The sequence below is a fragment of the Lissotriton vulgaris genome, chromosome 4_1, assembly GCF_964263255.1.
Source record: "Lissotriton vulgaris chromosome 4_1, aLisVul1.2, whole genome shotgun sequence".
In the NCBI taxonomy this organism is placed as follows: domain Eukaryota; kingdom Metazoa; phylum Chordata; class Amphibia; order Caudata; family Salamandridae; genus Lissotriton; species Lissotriton vulgaris.
In genome coordinates, this window is record NC_141691.1 from 1,297,705,288 (window position 1) to 1,297,726,053 (window position 20,766).

General features: G+C 49.8%; 1 protein-coding gene across 8 annotated transcripts in view; it reads left to right on the plus strand.

Moving 5' to 3' along the window:
• Window positions 1–20,766, plus strand: part of LOC147723150 (uncharacterized) — a 518,006-nt gene that overhangs the window by 227,531 nt on the left and 269,709 nt on the right. For 7 of the 8 annotated variants that reach the window (XM_086965540.1, XM_086965536.1, XM_086965533.1 and 4 more), the window contains exon 2: window positions 13,062–13,170. The exons of the other annotated variant lie outside the window; for it this stretch is intronic. Coding sequence is in view for 4 of the 7 variants with exons in the window: in XM_086965536.1 (XP_086821662.1) it covers window positions 13,084–13,170 (87 nt within the window). In the remaining 3 variants the exon portion in view is untranslated. The remainder of the gene's footprint in view (window positions 1–13,061; window positions 13,171–20,766) is intronic. 8 annotated transcript variants of the gene reach the window in all.

A 20,766-nucleotide genomic window follows, 5' to 3' on the forward strand; every position in this document is an offset into this window, starting at 1 on the left:
GTAGGATCTGTGCTGCGCAAATACCTCCCTTGTGTATAAGTATTACAAACTAATGTCCCTTCACAGTTAACTCGTGGCAACATTGTCAGAGCATGGGGTGATTTTTGAGTGCTTCATGTTTAAAAAATATTGCTTTCAATAAATGATACTCGGTGTGGTAATAAAATATGTGTACTTAACTGAGAGACTCGGAAATGACATGTTGAATCTTTGGATGGCTCTGCTTGTGCTAGAGCCACGCCAGACGCCGGCCCGGCCCTCTTTAAATCAGCAGTCTACCCACATGTAACCCCTTGCCAGAGCATAGACCGTGCGATAAGAGACAAGGCGGTGCTCAGCGCGCGCCGCCCCGGACACCGCTGCCTCGGGATGGGGCAGAGGCGGGAGCGCAAGAAGCGCATCTGGCAATGAATGGACATGAGTATGCTGGAGGCGACGCCGTCCGCCCCACAAGTCAGAGCATGCATAACTATCCATTCGAACACACACAATGTATGTAATAGGCCCGGGGGGACAGCCATTCGTAAAGGGATGCTCCAAGGCACCCCTCTGAGATCCAATTGCAGCATCGCTTGACTCTATGCACCCCCTGCACGGCCCCTGCTGCCCGCGATGTTATCGTGTCCGCACTCCCAGACATTCCTACCAGCCTGTGCCTGCATCGCGATATGCACGTGCCAAGGACGGGGGCGGGGAGAGGACCCGCTTCAGCTCGCTTTGTGGTGTTTAGTGCTGTCTGCCCCTCACATCTCTGCCCTCGGCACAATGACCCACCGAAGCTCTACTACACAGGGTGTCACTGTCAATGCTGGGGTGCAGTTCGACCCCCATGCTCTATAGCTATACTCCCCCACACTCTGCCAAGAGGTCCGGGGCCACGCGAGAGACCCCCCTCCCCCCCCCCCCCCCCCGTCCCCGCGGTAGCTCAGTGTGCAGGTGTCCCAGCGCTCCCCCGCTGCCAGGTCAGCCCCCTCAGTGCCCCGCCTGCTCCTACCTGCAGAAGATCCGGTGCCGTCCTGGATGATGGAGCCTTTGAGAGAAGCGGCAGACAGGACGGAGAGAGGAGGGCAGGCCTCGGAGGCCACCCCGGCCTGACCTTTACTCGCAGCGGCTCCAGTGCGGAGGGCCCCGGCACGGCCCCTGCCCTGCCCAGGTATTTACAGCTGGGAGGATTTGAACCCGAGTGGGTCACATGTCTGTGGTCAGTCTGAGGAGACAAGCCACCCATGGGACCCTTTCGAGGTACTGATTCCGAGACCTGTGCTACCTCTTGGGACCCTGACCCCCGTCCCCTAAGTGATGAAATAGGAAGAGTGTAAAAATAACGCGGGCACCATCACGCACACTTTCGGCCAAGAGCAACCTCTGCGGGTCTCGGGCACTGCGCACCTCGCCTCACTCACGTGTATTTTTAACCCGGCAGACCGGCTTCCCTGCCCCTCCACAGATGCAGCGAACCTCGGCAAGGCTTGTGCACGAGTCAGCGCCACGAAAAACACCTGTCTAGGCGCACCCGCTAATCCTGCCCCGGGCTGGCTCCACCGGGCCCCGCCGCTTTCCACGCCCGTCGCATTTAGCCTGTGGTAATCGGATCACCACAATTTCATAAGAGGTAAAGCACATAATGCCACTCGACCTTGATTGACCCCCATTGATGTTCACTCATGCGCTATTTCAAGGCAGTGCATACCGGGACTCAAACCCGAGGCCACCGAGGGAACAGGGGCAGCACTGTGAGAGCACTTCATCCGGGGACCACTTTAACGCAATCGCTTCTGTCGATAGTTCACAGCCCCGTCTCAGGCTCCGGAGGCACGGCAAAATAGAAAGCAGGCGCAGCTCCACATTCGGGCGGGGAGGAGACCTGGGAGGGCAAGGGTTGCCCGCGCATGCGAAGTACAGGTTACTTTTGCGTGCCCTGCGGCTCGCACGTGCGGCCGGTGTAGGTAGCGCCTGTCCCCTTCCGGGGCACCCGTGATGAAGAGGGAGCCCCGGCACCAAAGAGGAAGTGGAGTGCAAGAGCTGAAGTCCCGGGAGAGCAGCAGATAGCAGTGCGGGCTCCCATGCCTGAGGAGGAAGCCCCGCATCGTGCTGCCAGAAATCTTGAGAAGCTGGAGTGCTCCAGTACCGTGCCGCAGCCAGCCGCCACACCGAGTGAGTTTGCATGTTTCCTCTTGGCGGGGAGAGCCGGTCTTAGAGGCGTGAGTAAAATGCAACTGTGTGGGTGTGCTGGGATAGCGGAAAGGTCAACTCACAAATAAAGCAAATGATTCCTAGGACACTAGTAGCGAAATCTATAGTAATAGGTGAGCTAGCTCAATTGTCTCCCCCTATGACAAATATATTATCTTAAACAAGATACATTTTTGTATTTGTTTTAGTAAAATTTCCCACCCCCACAGAGAGAACACTAAATACTGATTTTTATTATTTGTTTTTCAATTTAATTTAAAATGTTTTTGATTTTAGATTTGGGCTTATATAATTTGTAGGCCCATTTAAAACGAATGAACAAAGAAACGTATATATTTACACATCACTTTTTACATAAAAATATACAAACACACATATATATATATATATATATATATATATATATATATATATATATATATATATATACATCGATCCAAAGGTATATCCTTATTTAAATATTGTAGCCCAATTTTCTTCCAAAGGGATGCTCGCTATATGCACAGACACCGCATTCCTCTAAAGTAAGCTCCACCAGACCTAACACAAAGAGTATAAATAGTCCATATCTTTTTAGACCCATCTTCAATCCTTTTACTCCTTGTACACAATGTTTTCCACAACTTAAAGTACTTTGGCTGGGGTCTTCTTTAAACAAAATGTCGACGCGTTTCAGCCCTCATAGTACGGGCCTCATCAGGACTAGGCTAATGAACAATTCCGTCCCATGTGAGGGTAGTGGTCGACAGTACTAATGGTGGATGGCACGTCTTGGGTAAATCTGCTATCGGGCTGATTCAGGTGATGGTGCCAGGCCTTGTTCGTGTGAGTGCCTAGTGTCCGGGAGGCCCCTACTATGAAGGCTGAAACGCGTCGACATTTTGTTTAAAGAAGACCCCAGCAAAGCCTCATATTGCTAAACTTAGAAACCGTGTGTCCACATTTTTATTCTGGAACGACAGTCAGTAGTGCAATCAGAACTTGAATTTACTGAGAGCGCGAAGCCTAATAATAACGTGTCTCAGTTAATGAACCGCATTAACATATGCACACAAATATTAACTCAACTACAGGCAGTAGCCTTCCCTGATCCTTAATGTGGTACTGCAAACTGGCATCCAAAGGGTCTGTGCTGCAGGGGGTTGGGCCTGCTTGTCCCAAGGACAAAATGCACATTAAAACTGGTTTCCCTTGGCCACAAACAATATGTCCTGGGCGTCGGGCTATAGGAATTCCACATCCCTGTTTATTGTTGCGTAGGCAGTGAAATAAATAAAGACCATTTACTTTTTGCAGTTTTGCAATTTATTTATTTACGGTATTGATAGGCTGTGCCCTTGGTTGATCTAGCTGATTGCAAGTGTTGACCCTGATTATGAAAGGATAGTTGGACTGGGTATATAGAAACAAGTCTCCAGCGTCTCGCAAGAAAGTATGGTGCTCTGCAAGTTAGATGTCCTCATGATATTTTTCTTCTGTCCGCCTTTCTGGGCTGATCCTGAAATGAGATTTGCTTTAGTCTGGCTACTTTTTCAGAGGATGGTTTGGAGACTTGTGCATTGCAAAACAAATAAATGCAGTGGGAAATCTAATGAGTACTGCCCGAGTAAACAAACTAAGGAGAAGTAATATTGTAATACAGCTTTTGTGTATTGCCTCTCTAAGCTGTGCTCTCCACTGACTGATATGATCCCCCTTTGGCATGAACATAAGCATTTGAAATCCTGGTAAATGACAAATTATCCCTGCAAGCTTCTGGGTTGCACTGGTGAGAGGAGCATATCGGGCGGGGGGGAATGAGGGAGCAATGGATCGTGGGGAGGCAAAAAATAATAATGCTGGTGGTTTGAAATGATGGATAAGAACTGTCTAGAGGATGATAAACTCCGCAAGTCTACCAGGTTATATACTCATCAATGCTACTGTCGCCTGTGCGCTTGACTAGTTTGGGATTTGTGTAGGAAGGTGCCGCCCTTTTTGACATGGTCACCCCCCCCCCCCCACCACCACTTTTTAGGTCTCGCCTGTCGATGCGCATGCGCATCGAGCAAGGCGAGACTATAGCGAGTTATCCACACTTTATCCACACTGCAAGGAATCGTGGCGATTCCTTGCAGTGCCCGTGACTTTTAAGGTCAATGCGCATGCGCATTAAGCTTATGCGCATGCGCATTGACCTTAAAAGTCACGGGCGCGTGCACGTCCGTGTTTGTTTACCCTTGCCTACTCTCTCTCTCCCCTCTCCGCCCCCGTTCCGCCCCCTCCCCTTCCCGCCGTGTCGCATTTCTCCTCCCCCCTCCTCTCCTCCCCTGCCTGCCTGCCGCATTTCTCCTCCCCCTCCCCTCTCTCCCCTCCGTCTCGTTTCACACACACCCTCTCCCCCGCTCCGCCCCCTCCCCGCCAACACCGCCTCGCGAGCTCGTCATTCCAAACCCACCCTCCCCCGCCTGACCCCAGCGCATTTCTCCTCCCCCTCATTGCTCCTACTACAAGCCTTTTCTAATGGATCATCAGAATCACGTTTGCGACTACTTCTTTCTACGGTGTCGTGCATATTTTCACAGCAGGAGTCTAGCTTCGTTCTGTACAGCGTTATATTTCCCCTGTCCCAGGCTCACTCCTCTGCGGGACGTGGGCGTGTTTCCAGCTGAAAGCGGGCTGGGCTGCCAAGGTACGGGGAACAAGCGCTCCCTGGCACCACATATTGCGATCAGCTGGTATCCCTTTTCCTCCAGAACATGCAGTGACTCTACGCATTGGCTGCAGTTAGATTACCTTTAAGGGCACGATTACCGATGTCGAACATAGACGGCCAGCCATCTTGAGAAGCTATTCTAAACGTAATTGAAAGATTGAGAAAACATCAAAACACGGCTTGGCTAATTCAATTCCTTTCTTAATTAGTGTTGTGTGTATAGGCTACTTTTTATTTATTTTCGGGAGTATCGTTTTTTTGTTGACAAGATTATGTATCTCGGATTACATCATAAAATGTTATTCCGGTCTAGCCACAATAGAGAACCGCATTACACATCTTCCGAGACTTTCTTTTACTTTTAGGTGGTTTTGAATCGGCCCCATTAAAACGGTTAGGCTTTTCACGTAGGCATAGACAGTCGCCATATTTGAGTAGATACGTTTGCCAATAGTTGTCTATCAAGTACTGTATGCAGTTTCTAGTGCTAAGGACGCTGCGCAGCACAAAGTGCATGTTTTCATTATACTCTGAAATGAAGCTTTTATAGAAAGGACGCGCAAGCGATTAAAGTCTGTTTCAAAGCACACTCAACAAAAACGGTCGCCTTGAATACTGTCGTTGGACGGGACCTCTGATTGTGTTCTGTAGTTGCTCTCATGTCCTAGACGCCTAAAGGCATGCTTGACGTTTTTAACCTCCAGCACTTTGCATGATGGGATGTTGAGTCCAGGCTTGCAAGTGTAAAAGCGAAACTGCAAGCCCCAAAATGCAGTTTGCGATCGTCTTGGAATCGGGACAGGCTGACGGCGCAGCAGATGGCGTGGGGCCACTAGACAGTTGGTCATGCTGAATCTAGTGTGCCCGCCTCCCATGGAGGCTGCCATTATGCCTTTTCTCTGGTGCTCTCGAGTCGTCTGCTCCGACCTGCCCCTTCCTCTGGGCCCTGGCACTCGGCGCAACCACGTTCTCCGCCTTTTACTCTTCCAGGCAGTTGCAGCCGTTGTCCCAGAGCACTCCTGTTTTGAGTGGGTGGTCGGTAACTTGATGCCCAGTTGTATAGAAGGGATGTGTTAGTAGGCACTGACTCATTTCCTGGAGTTTCATTAACAGAAGCCGAGAGGAGCTCCGCCCTGCTGTCGCCTCCCAGCTCCTTCTCTCTCTCTCCTCCAAAGGGGGTTATTAGAGCCAGTCTCTCGCTTTCCTGCCTCACTGTGAGTTGGCCTGGCAACAGGGCAGGGAGGAATGCTAGGGCTTTTGTCGGAGTTGACACTTTGGCAGGCTGCAGCAGGGTAAGCGTTTCATTACTTACACCTTATTCTTACTCATTCATGAACAGGGTGGAATTGCGGGCTCAATATGAGCAGGGTCGGTTTACCTGGGCTGTGGGGGATGAGTGTGAATTATTTGCCAAGGTAGCCCGGCGGTTTTAAATGAGGAACCACATCTTTATCAATAACACACCTTTTTCTTTCTGCACAAACAAATTATTTGTCGCGCCGCCAAGCTATAAGGTGCGTATACTTTGAAGGGTCTCCGATTTTAAAGCTATGGATTTTTATATTGGAATACTCTGGTGCGAGTTTACTTTTCCCTTCAAGATAGGAAAGTCTGTACTCTGATAGAGCGCCTTGATGCGAGAGTCTGGAGAGGGACGTCATGTCCTGCTGCCACTACATTGTCTACACCGCTGAATGAACCCTCACTCACCCTCACTCACCCTCACTCACCCTCACTCACCCACACTCACCCTCACTCACCCTCAACCCCCCACCCTCACCCTCACTCACCCTCAACCCCTCACCCTCAACCCCTCACCCTCACTCACCCTCTCACCCTCAACCCCTCACCCTCACTCACCCTCAACCCCTCACCCTCAACCCCTCACCCTCACTCACCCTCAACCCCTCACCCTCAACCCCTCACCCTCACTCACCCTCAACCCCTCACCCTCAACCCCTCACCCTCACTCACCCTCAACCCCTCACCCTCACTCACTCACCCTCACTTACCCTCAACCCTTCACCCTCAACCCTTCACCCTCAACCCCTCACTCACCCTCACTCACCCTCACTCACCCTCACTCACCCTCACTCACCCTCACTCACCCTCACTCACCCTCACTCACCCTCACTCACCCTCACTCACCCTCACCCTCACTCACCCTCACCCTCACTCACCCTCACTCACCCTCACTCACCCTCACTCACCCTCACTCACCCTCACTCACCCTCACTCACCCTCAACCCCTCACCCTCAACCCCTCACCCTCAACCCCTCACCCTCAACCCCTCACCCTCAACCCCTCACCCTCAACCCCTCACCCTCAACCCCTCACCCTCACCCTCACTCACCCTCAACCCCTCACCCTCACCCACCCTCACCCACCCTCAACCCCTCACCCTAACTCACTCTCACTCACCCTCACTCACCCTCAACCCCTCACCCTCACCCACCCTCACCCACCCTCACCCACCCTCACTCACCCTCACTCACCCTCACTCACCCTCACTCACCCTCACTCACCCTCACTCACCCTCACTCACCCTCACTCACCCTCACTCACCCTCACTCACCCTCACTCACCCTCACTCACCCTCACTCACCCTCACTCACCCTCACCCACCCTCACCCACCCTCACCCACCCTCACTCACCCTCCCTCACCCACCCTCACTCACCCTCCCTCCCTCACTCACCCTCCCTCCCTCACTCACCCTCACTCACCCTCACTCACCCTCACTCACCCTCACTCACCCTCACTCACCCTCACTCACCCTCACTCACCCTCACTCACCCTCACTCACCCTCACTCACCCTCACTCACCCTCAACCCCTCACTCACCCTCACTCACCCTCAACCCCTCACTCACCCTCAACCCCTCACCCTCACTCACCCTCAACCCCTCACCCTCACTCACCCTCAACCCCTCACCCTCACTCACCCTCAACCCCTCACCCTCACTCACCCTCAACCCCTCAGCCTCACCCTCACCCTCACTCACCCTCAACCCCTCACCCTCACTCACCCTCAACCTCATGCTAAAGATTTACAAAAAAAACCATTAACAATTCTAAAAGCACTAACTCTAATGCTGCGAGACCTATTGCATTTCTAATGCTTGTTGCCTGATGAGATTTCGACTGAAAGTTCACTGGATTCCTGCTAATCATGTTCCCAGTGCCAGATTTCTTTCCCCAAAACTGTACAATTGTGTCACCAACTGGCAACACCGTTAACACTCTTTAAGTCCCTAGTAAATGGTACCCCTGGTACCTAGGGCCTGAGGTACTAAAGAGGGTCCCCAAGGGCTGTAGCACGAATTGTGCCACCCTAAGGGACCCCTTAACAAACTCTTGCAGGGCTGCCATCGCAGGCTGCATGTTTTGGTGCCGACAAAAGTGAACATACAACATGACACACAACCCTGTGTGGCTTGTCCACTAACACTGTATGTAATATTTGTAAGTCACCCCTACAGCAGGCTTCACAGCCCTAAGGCAGGGTGCCGTATATTACACATGAGAACATATCTGCATTAGCAGATAATGGTGTAAGAAGAGTGCATCCTTGACCCTGGGGACCCCTGAGCCTACTCCTAGAATACCAACTCCCACAACCTGAATACTTACATTTGAAACAATAACCATATTTTCCTCCCTAGGATAACATAGACTGTTTCTCTGTGAAAAGTGTGGAGTTGAAAAATCTATAAAAGTTTCTAAAACTGTAGCAAAATAACCAAAACACTTTTTTTATAACCAATTTTTATTGATTTTAAATCGCAACAAAGATAACGGCACCAACCATGGTTATAATGTATAAAGCAAGGCTACGATGGAAACTCATCACGGTGACATGCAAAGGCAGACATATACGGGGAAGATATTGGCATTCCCACTCCAGTCCTGGACTGTACATTAAACCCTGTTAGTCCTGTACCACCCGACCCATTTGCCCCTCATTCAACAAAACTTTTTGGGGCACCCTCTGGCCACATATAGAGGTCGTTCTTGTGCGGCACACCAGTCCACTCGCCAGCGCGCCAATGTAGGTGTAGTCCCATTGAGCCAGTGAGCTGCAATGTCCCTTTTGGCCATCAGCGCTGTTATGAAAGAGCTTCTCAGCCTTGGTGCCATCCAACCCCTCTGTGATGCCCAAAAGCACATTCAGCGGTTCAAGGGGAACCTCCCAGCCCAGGACCTCAGCTATCTCTCCGGTCACAGATTCCCAATACCTCTTGATTGCAGAACAAAGCCATACCATGTGATAAAAATCTGCTTGGGGGTGAAGGCAGCGGGGACAGGAGGCATCGAGCCGAAGCTCTGCGCGGTGGAGGCGCAGCGGTGTAAGATAGGCAGCATGAAGGTAGTATATTTGGACTAGTCGAAGCCTCGCTGAGACTGTAATTGTTTTGGGAGACATCAGTGCGTTCCTCCAGTTAGTGTCCTCCAGGGCCCCAAGCCAACCCTCCCACTTGTCCTGGAGTTGAGATAGTGAGTTGGAGGTGTTGTTTGTAAGAGAACGGTAGATGTGTGAAATTCCTCCCTTACCCAGATTACCAGTCAGGACCTGAGCCTCAGGTGGGCTTTATTCAGGTAAGGAGATGCCCTCTGAGATATGGGAGCCGAGGGCATGGCGTAGCTGCAGGTATCGGAAGAACTGGGAAGAGCGAAGGGAGTACTGGGTCTGTAAGTCCTGGAAGGAGCGTAAGTGGGTTCCACTCCAGACATCACCCAATAGGGAAATCCCAATGAGATCCCATGGTCAGAATCCTAAAAGGGTAGCAACCTCCCAGAGTCTGGTACCGCACCACAATGGAGTGCACTGGGTCAATTTATCCGACCAGTGTACATGGTGCAAGGAGGCACCCCAGGGCAAGAACACTCTGTGTGTGTTCTCCGGGAGAGCTTGGGAAACAGGGTTTCCGTATAGCATCCCCTGAATAGTAGACAAACCCAGGGTGTGCAGTTCCAGAGCATACGCTGGGTCAGACCAGCCGCCATTAAACTAGTCATGCACGGTAAGGAGTCGAGTTACTAAATAATAAAGATATAGGCTCGCCATCCCAAGACCTCTGTCAAAGCGTGGGATCCGGCGTTGGGCCAGGGGCTGCCTGGTCCTCAACCCTCCCCATAAAAACTTGATGGCCAAGCTGTCCATCTCGCGAAACCAGGATCTGGACAAGGATCTGGAGAACAAGAGGTGCGTATTCTGGAGCATATATAGGAATCTGGGAAGAATCATAATTTTAAATAGGGCTATTCTGCCCAGAGGGTTCAGTGGTGGCGTTCGCCATTTGAGGAGGGCAGCGCGGACTCGCTTAACCAGCGGGGTGACATTAAGTGACCAGGAGAGGTCGGGGAGAAGGGCCACCCAGTTCCCCAAGTACTTGAAGGACTGCCGCCGAAGAGGGATAGTCGACAGCCAATCAAAGCACTCCTGTGAAAGGTGAAGGGGAACCAGGATGGACTTTTTCGGGTTTAACCGGAGGCCCGAGGTGCGCTCAAAGAGATCAAAGGCCCAAAGGCATCGGGTCCGGATCGAGTAGGGTCCACCAAAAAAACAGCACGTCGTCGACATATTGTGTGATCTTGTTCTCCTCGAAGCCGGGCCATCTCCACCTCGTGAGAGACTGATCAGAACGGACCAGACCAGCAAAGAGCTCCATTGCCAATGCAAAAAGAAGCGGTGAGAGGGGGCACCCCTGCCTCTTGCCCCTCCTAATGAGAAAGGGATGGGACAGAGCTCCGTTGACTAGAACCTGAGCCCGTGGCTGACAATACAACGTCTTAACCAGGTTGCGGAAGGGGGTGCCAAGGCCCATCTCTACCAACACCACCTCCAGGTAGCTCCAATCCACTGAATCGAAGGCCTTCTCAAAGTCTATGAGAAGTAGACACAAATAGGGGGACAGCAGGTGCCGGTTCGCAAAGGGCAAGGTGAAGGCGTCTGAGGCAATGCCTGGTCCCTCTGAGGGGCATAAAGCTACATTGGTCTGGGAGGACCAGACTGGTCAAGTACAGTTGTATGAGGTTGACTAAGACTGAAGCAAATATTTTAAGCTCCAAAGCAACAGTTCGAGGGGTGCTGAGACTTGGGGATCACCACAATTGTGGCCAAGTCCGTCTCTGGACGGAAGGTGCCGCGGTCCACCGCCTCTTGGTACATCTCCAGGAGAGGTGAAACCAGGGTGTCCCGGTAGGACGCGTAAAACTCCTGAGGGAGCCCGTTCGGTTCAGGTGTCTTATCTGCTGCCATGCGCGATATGGCGTTAAGCGCCTCTGCCTCAGATTCACTAAGGTGCGAAAGAGGGAACCGTTCACGCCGGAGGAGCTCTGAGAGTGAAAGGCTAGGTGTCTGAGCTGAATAGAGAGTGGAGTAGGTGGCAAAGCATTGGGTCACGGCCGCCGGGGCACTATGGATCTCGCCGCCTGAGTCAATCACCTCCGGGATTATACGGTTGGCCATAGGGTAGGTGGCCAGGCGATGGAGGAGCTTCCTATTTTCATCTCCCCACCAATCCACTCGGACTACGGAAGATCTGCATAGCAGTTTGCCAGCCTCCAGGGAGGTCTGTCTGATCTCATCTCTTAGAAACGTAAGCCTCCTATCCTGAGCCTCGGTTCTGTCCTCATGAGGCAGAGTCTTGAGTTGGGCAGCCTGGGTCTCGAGAAGTGCGAGCTGGGAATCGCGTGCTGCCAAAATGCTTTCATTAACCTGTTTACAGGAAATGTCCCAGTGCAGTATCCAGGTATACTGCACTGTAAGAAAAGTAACCTGTAAAGTAATCTACTTGACATTAAACTGAAAAGCCAATACAAAGTATATGTACAATATTTCAAAGCATTGCATTACTAGTAATTCTACTGTAATCAAACCAAAAGTATATATACACAACTGCAATGCAAACTGTTTACAAACTGTTTTATTACTGCAATATTACTGCAAAGTACCTATCACTTACCTGTGTCAGGCTTGCTTGGTTTCAGGAAATAAAATAACAAAAAGCATATTTTTATACAAAATCTATTGGTCTGAATTTCAGCCTTTGAGTGTGTGACATCATATGCTGAGTTTGTACGACAAATGCTTAACACTACCCTCTGATAAACCCTACTGTTCGCCCACACAACCACAAATAGATAGTAAGGTGCTATCTGCTTTTACCTCTGCCTACCTTTGGGGTTCCACTGGACTCTGTGCACGCTATATCTCACTTTGGTATAGTATATACAGAGCCAGCTTCCTACAGTTACCATATGGTGAAAAAAACTAAATACTTATACTATTTTGTTCTGTATTTTTTAGTAGCCATAGACCCTGTAACCATACTCACTGACCCCTCCACATTGCTTCTGATCAGTTCCCACACTTTTCCGTGCACTTCAAAGGCTGTGTGTAAATGAAGCCAGGGTGGAAACGCTCCATATCAACAATACTGCACTTTCAGACCATCTTCATTTACATGTACTTGGAAAGGCACTTTCACCCCCTACATTCCCAGACCCCCCCCTCCATAGGAAAGTATCTACAGACCCCAGGGGAATGTGGTCCGCAATTTAAAGACTTCTGGTAATCAATAGAAGGTCTGTAAGCCTGTTGTATACAATAGCTCTTGCAAGCGCTGCTGCAGACAAGATCTAAAAAGAATGGCTGTTCCATTCTTTTTTAAATTCCTCCATACCTGCTTGCAGTTGTAATATTTTGTTATAAAGGAAAGAAAAATCAGGTTGAAAAGTTTGGATGTGAGTTTAATATTTGTATGCCTCCCCACCAGTTATAGCGTGTATTATTATAGTGTAGTTACTTGTAAATCTAGGGTTTGCGTTTTAAGGGAATCGACAGCCTGATTGGTTAGAGTTAAAAAATGGGCCCACTACTTTTTCGTTACCTTTAACTTCCTCTAGAAATTTCCCTTTTTCCTTTAATTCAATGTTAAGTTTACATAAGAAGGTCGAATTAAAATTCTTTTAGGTTCCGGTTTTAGAAATAATGTGCCATCGAATGTAGTGGACCCACACCAATCTCTTTGGAATTACTCTTATACTTTTACTCTGCCTTGTGGTCAAATTCATGTTTTTATTGTCCTTGCTATTTGGCATACTTTATTTGTCCTGTTAATGTCAACTCTAGTGTTTTGATAAATGTAAAAGTGGTGTATTTTTTGCAGTTGATCCGTGCTTTGTTCCAAAATGAGCAACCCGAAAGAGGATGGTAACTCATCATTCGCCAAGAAAAAAGACAAACCTGAAAAGAGCCACCAGATCTATTACTGTGAGGTTAGTATGTATACTTAAACATCCAGTCTGCACAGTACATTCCAAGACCTTTTGTGCTCCCTCTCCTATCTGTCCACTTCTGTTTCTAAATGTTAAATTGTAGGCATCACTTTGTGTTATCCTACAGAAATGTTAATTTTTTATTTAGAGAATTTTGTAAACGGCAATCATGACTCAAAGGTATTGGAGGGCTGTACATACTGGAGAAAAATCCAAAACATTTCATGTTAATTAAGCTTGATTAATCAATTCATTACTTGTCAAATAGCATACAGTAATCTACAACCGAAAACAGATGTTCATGGACCCAGAACGACCTCTTGACGGCGTGGCAGAGTCGCCAGCAACTCATAAGATTACATCAAGGGTGTAGAACGGTCTCCAAACTCAAACAATCCCATGTTAAGTTAGTTCAGGAATCTGGTTAGCAAAATCTGATTAAGCTCTTTTGGAGGCGTTTCAATTGGTTGGATTAAATCTCCATGGGAGAATTTTCCAAATTCTCGGTGCAGCTCCTGAGAATGTGTGGCCGTAGTAGGTCGCCTTTTTTCTGAATCTTGAGAGTTCCAGTAATAGGGAATTGGCGCTCCGTAGAGAGCGGCTGCCTCCTGAGATCCTGAGCTTGTATGCAAGTGTAGGAAGCTGGCTCTTTATGTTCTATTTCAAGAACCATGATACACTGCCTAAAGAGTCTAGGGTTTCCCTTATGATTGGACAGGGGCTTGCTATTCAATTGCAAAGTGCTCTATTGGGGGAGGGGGGGGAGGGTGCTTACGAGCAGCCTTGGGCTTAGCACAGAGGAGTGCAAGACAATTGCACATACACATATTGATCAATAAATGACGCACACAACTCTAGGAGATCCACACCAATTTATAAGAAGCATTTCCAATGCAATCAGTTTCACATTTTTTTTTTTTTGGCACTGTAAATGATTTTGTTTGTTATTTATGTTTATTTGTTAGTAGTGGAGGGGATGTGTTGTTTGTAGTGGAATTATTTTATTTATTTATTTATTCAAAGTTTTATATAGCGCGAACAAGATCCTTACAGATATCAGAGCGCTTCACAATGACAGGGTAGGGGCAGTAGGAAAGAACAGAGGTAATGGGAGCAATGTAGTAGTCACTAACATGAAAGGATAATAATAAAATACATAAAACATATCAATATACAGTCAGGTGAACAGGTAATAAAACGGCACAAGTCATGGATCCCATTACATAGGTGTTCAGGTACACCTTGGGTGTGTGGCAGGCTTATACCAGTGTTTTAGTATAGAGAGCGCACTGAGTGAGGGCATCGGGAGGGTGAATCAGTGACCCAATGTGTCTCATATATTGGTCGGTAGGACGAAAGTAGCGTAGTAGTGTCACCATCAAGTAGAGGTATAATGCCAAAGGACAAGGTGAGCATTGATACAAGGCAATGTAGAGTCTCTGATCCACTACCTATAAGGTTCAGGAGATCTTGGCCAGAAGGATGGTTTTCACCTCTTTCTTGAAGAGTGCAGCGGAGGAGATACGCCTAGTTTCAGGCGAGAGCGCATTCCAGATCCTGGGTGCCATTCCTGAGAAGGAGCGCTTGTAGGTTTTCTCTTTCCTGAATCTACGGGGTTTCAGGAGTAGATTTTTTGAGCTTCTATTGGACCTCGAACCTCCTGATATGGACAATTTTTGAGCGAGGTAGTTGGGTGCATTGTGGTGCACGGCCGCGTGTGTCATAACTGCAATTTTTAGTTGTATTCTGGCTTCAAACGGCAGCCATTTTAGGGACTTTAAATCTGGGGAAATATGCGAATGTTTTCTTGAGCCAGTAATGAGTCTTGCGGCAGCGTTCAGGGAGGCTCTTAAGGGTGCTGTTGTGGATAGCGGGAGTCCGCTGAGGGTCACAATTCCGTAGTCGATTCGAGGGATGACTAACGCTTGTACAGCAGTTCGGAAGTCTTCAGTCGGGAGGAAGGGTTTGATTTTCCTCAGTGTGTTGATTTGGAAATTAGCTGCTTTTGTGGCTTTGCTGATGTGTTGCTGCATGTTGAGCTTGGCGTCCAGTGTGATGCCTAGGGATTTCGCTGAGTCCACGATGGTGGGTTGGACATTGAGTGCTGTTAGGTTGTTAAGCCATGTTTGGGTGGTGGAAATTTTCGCCGGGGGTGAGATGAGAAGGAACTCAGTTTTCAGAGCATTTAGTTTGAGGTGATTATCGGCAAGCCAAGATTGAGTGTTAATAAGCGTGGAGTTCAGATGTTTGATATCTTCCGGAGATTGAAGCTTTAGGTACAGTTGTGTGTCGTCGGCGTACATATGGAATTGGACATTAGAAGCTTGGAGCAAGGTGGCGAGCGGTTCCATGACGAGGTTGAACAAAGTGGGGGAGAGGGAGGATCCTTGTGGAACACCTAGATCCGCAGGCACAGGTGAAGATAGCACATTATCGATCTTGAACTTCTGAGACCGGTTGTGTAGGAAGGACGAAAACCATTTGAGAACCGTTCCCGATAGACCCATTCTAGTGCTTAGCAGTTCCAGCAGGTTCTCATGTTTGACCGTGTCAAATGCTGACGAGAGGTCAAGAAGGATGAGGAGACAGGACTCATTGCGATCAAGAATTTGGAGGGCGTCATCAATTATGTGTGTCATAGCTGTTTCCGTGCTATGTTTCGCTCGGAATCCTGATTGATGAGAATTGAGGAGGTCAAATTGGTCAATGTGTCTTGTTAGTTGGAGTTGGACACATTTCTCCAGCAGTTTGGCCAGGGTGGGGATATTGGTGATGGGTCGGTAATTGTTTAGGTCAGTCGGATCAGCTGTAGGTTTCTTGAGTATAGGTGTGACTTGCCCCACCTTGAGGGAGTCCGGAATGAGGCCTTGTTGCAGGGAGCAGTTGATGATTTTGGTCCAGAGAGGGAGGAGCAAGGGGATGAAGTCTTTTACAGCATTAGCAGGTAGAGGGTCTGTGTGGTGGTTAAAGGGCTTCAAGGTGCAGAGCAGTTTGTGTATTGTTTCTTCCGAGTAGGTATCGAAGTACTGCCAGGAAGCCATGTTTTTAGGTTGTGTGTTAGCCATTCTTGTGTGGTTGGGGAATCGGCTTACATCCATGATGAGGTCATTTCTTATGTTGTCAGTCTTTAGCTTGTGGTTTGATTTTGATTTGTTAGTTGTAGAATTGTCGGGTACGTTTGTGTTGAGAATTGAGCAATCCTAGATGCTTGCAGCATGCTTTAAATACTATCAAACCATGATCCAATCATTTTAAAGCACTGCTACATGAGAGGTCAACGATGCCATGTGTGCCCATGAACTCAAGGATGAGGGATAATTAAAAGAGGTAGGGGCGATTAAACCAGGTTATGGCTTCTGGTGATTACTTTTCTGCATGTTTGTTGATTGTTTGCATGCAAATATGCAATTAACTCCACATTCTGTGTTCCGTAAATAAATACTACTAGATATTTTCATATTTCAAAGGCTTCAAACTGCTAAAAGTATATTCGTAGGAGGAGGGGCAGACATAGTTTACAAATGCTTAGCATTTAACAGCTAGTTTGGGCAAAACCGGATTTCACTGTATGATTTTTTTTTTCATTTTTGCCCAAATGAATCTTTGTGTCTAAACATCATATCAGTTTTTTTTTTTTTACCGATTTTATTTGTCACAGATCACATATACTACACAGCTCCGCAACCCGGAAACTACTGCACACATCAATAAATCAACAATAGTGCAGTTGACTTTTTATAACACAAACTAACCACCCCCGATTGCGTATATGCCTCCACGGCCAAAGGATTACATTTCCAAATCCGCACCCTGCATATCCCCATCTCCCTCCCCCAATCAAACAGGCATGAGGGTGACCTCCTCCCACGGCGGGTCAAGCTCCAGCCCCCAGTAGTCCGCCCACCTTTTCCAAATCTTACAATGTTTACGGGGGCATCCCCTGGCAATGAAAATCGGTACCTCGAGCCCCATGCAAAAGTCCATCCTGGACTGCCATGCAGCCATGGGCGGAGCCCGGGGCGCCTTCCAAACCCTGTCTATATCCCTCTTCGCCAGCGTGAGACCTAGCAGCAACAAATTACGTTTATATCTATTGCCCCCGATGCCCTCCACCACGTGCAGCAAGGCCAATCGTGGCGTGCGCGGAATCTCCCATGCCAACACCTCACAGACAGGAGAACACCCCCCTCCAAAATCTATGCAGCGCAAGACCGCCCCAGACTGTATGTATAAGTGTGCCCTCATTTGTCCCACACCGGAGACACTCGGGAGACCCGATCATTCCTGCCCTCCACTGTCGCACTCTAGTGAAATATACACAACGTAGGTATTTGAATTGTACCAGCCGTAAGCGTGTGGATATAGCTGCCCCCGCGGGCTTGCCAGAGCCTCTGCCCAGTCCTCTCCCTCCCGGTCACCCACGTCCCCCACCCATGCCGTCTGGAGCCGCTGGAGATCGGTGGAACAATGGTGAACTAGCGTCTGGTATATGCGATAGATCTTGCGATCTGGTAGTCCCCCCCCATAAACACCTTCGCCTCTATCGGGCTAAAATCAGGAAGGGAAACCAGACCCTCCAGATGAGGTGACCGCTCATGTCTAAACTGCAAGTATTTGAGGAACTGGGACCACGGCATTCCATAATCATTTAGAAGATCTTTAAAGGATTTGAGTGTCAGGTCTGCCATCACGTCTCCTAGGGACGAGATTCCTATAGAGTCCCAACCCTAGAAACCCTGTAGCGCCGCCAGCTGAAGCAACCACCCGTTACCCCAAAGAGGAGTCTCCCGGGTCAGAACATTCCACCACCCCATTCCACTCTGAGCCCGCCGCCAGACATGGAACACTACCTGCATGGCCTAGGGAAGGCAACTTCGCAATGGTGCGGAGTACAACAGCATGTGCAGGGGCCTAGTGCCCAACAGGTGTCGCTCGACCACATATGCCGGATCACCTCTATCTCCGTACCACCACTCGTTAAGTACTAGCAAGTGTGTTGCTTGATAATAGAAAAGGACATCCGACGTAGCAAGCCTCCCAGTGTAAGTGGATAAACACGTGCGCAGGGCTACCTGGACTGCACCCCCCCTCCCAAAGAAACCCACCCAGCGCCGAATTAACCTGCCGGGACCAACGGGGCGAAATCTGATAGGGGTGGTTCTGTAATTGATAAAGAAGACTGGGGAGCGCCACCATTTAGAAAATAGCCGATCTGCCATAGATCGTCACGGGCATGCGGGACCACGCCTTGTGATCCTCTTGTGTGCGCTCCCACAGCAGGGCTAGATTCCGCTCCCTAGATACAGCTTGTATATCCGAGAGATAGACCCCCAGGTATTTCATCCCCCTGGATGCAAGTTGAAGGGTCGATGCCCAGTCTCCCACCCCCTGTCCAGCACCCAGGACCCACAATGTAGATTTACACAGGTTCATGCCCGGAGGTCTCACCGAAGATCTGCAGGATACGTAATAATCTCGGCCCGACCTATCAAGATCTGTAAGGAAGAACAGGACATCGTCTGCATAGAGTGCTATCTTATCAGTAAGACCTGGTGCCCATCTGAACCCCCTGAGCTGAGCATCAATGCGCACCCACGCCGCCAATGGCTCCATGGCAAGTGCGAACAGATAGGGGAAGAGGGGGCATCCCTGACGTGTGCCACGCTGGATCTGGAAGGAACAAGATATCGCCACCCCACCCGCACCGACGCTGTAAGATCCGTATATAACGGCTGTAAATAGGCCAAAAAGGGCGGACCAAGATTAAGGCGCCTCAGCAGAGCGAACAGGTACACCCAACTCAGGGAATCAAAGGCCCTATCCATGTCCGCTAGCAATAATGCTGCCAGCTCCTCAAGCTGTTTCCAGGCCGATAGCGCAATGTGTGCTTGTCTGATCTTATGGCGGGTCGCCCTCTGAGGGATGAATCCGGATGCACCAGATCCGTGATATGCAACTTGAGTCTGTTGGCCAAAGCTTTGGCCAGCACTTTGGCCTCCATGTTAAGGAGGGATATGGGGCGATACGACGCATGCTGCTCTGGAGGTCTGCCCGGCTTAAGAAACACTACCACCTCCGCGTGCCTCCAGTCTGGGGGAAGCGAGCCACTCTCATGCGCCACCTCAACCACCGGTCGCAAGTGGGGGCCCAGCCGCACAAAAAATTGTTTAAAAAATTCACTCGGGAAGTCATTCAGGCCCGGAGCCTTCCCGGGACGCAGCTCCCCGAGGGCCGTACCCAATTCGTCATCCGACAGGGTTTTAGCTGCTCCCGTACCCCATCCGAGACAGTCCTGAGGGGGGGGGGTTTGAGATCATCTATAAACTTTTGAATAGTCTCCTATGCGAGACATTCCTTGGACTCCTACAAGTCCTCATAATACGCTGCGAAGCTCTCAGCAAGTGCAAAGGCCCCCCCCCCCACCCACTCCTCCACCTGTCAAGTCCCAGTTCCATCACATCGTTCCAGTCCCCTCCCACCACAGACAAGGTATCGGGCATGGCTCCCCATAGCGTTAAGAGTCATTCCACTAGGGAACACTGTAGTGGCTGTGGAGCATACACACTGCTGAGCGTCAAAATATCGCACCCAATCCTACCCGTATAGTGATATATCTGCCCTGTGCATCCGACCAGAGTTTCTCATGTATGTATGGGACCCTATGATGTATCAGGATTGCAACGCCCAGCGAGCCCGGTGGAACACCTGGTGATACCCAAACCGCTGCAGACATAGAGGTGTGTTTCCTGGAGCAGAAGCATATGGGCCCGGCCCGCTTAGCATATTGTAGGATAGCCCCTCTGTTCACTTTATCCAGTGCCCCGCGCACATTCCAGCTGATCACACGCAAGGAACTAGGGGATATCCGCCCTCCCCCTCAGTGCCAGGCATATTGAGGAGTCTGAATCCCTGCCCGGTGGCGTGTGGGGTCGCACTCTCACAGTTTCATCCGTCCATTTAAATACTTCTTCCGGTGAATCAAAGAACAGTGTGCGAGACCTGTAGATCACCCTCAGCCGGGCCGGGTACAGCAACGCGTACTGAAGCTTAAGGTCCCGGAGGCGAGCCTTGGCCGCCAAGAAGGATTGTCGCTGCTGCTGCACCAGGCGTGTGTAATCCAGGAAGATAAGGATAGAAGCGTTATCACAGGTGAGGGAGGACTTAACCCTGGCCTGCCTCAGGATAGTGTCCCGTTCCAAATAGTTCAGGAATTTGGCAATGATTGGCCGTGGGCGAGCTCCCGGGGGAGGTTTCTGCAAAAGAGCTCTGTGGGCCTGTTCCACCACAAAACAACTAGAGAGCGTATCCGGGGGAGCGAGCCCTCCAGCCACTGAGTTAAGAATCGCTCCACGTTTTCTCCCTCTCATCCCTCCGGGAATCCCACCAAGCGTAGGTTGTTCTGCCGGGCCCGCCCTTCTGCATCCTCGACCCGCAGTGCCAGACCCTTCTGTATCTTCTCCATGGCCGCGACTTTCTTTTTTATGGTTGTGACGTCGTCTTCCACTTCCGAGATGTGGGTCTCAGTCCCCGTAATATGCTCAACCTCATTTCGCAGGTCCTGCCGCAATAGTGTGTCATCGGACCCTACGACCCCGA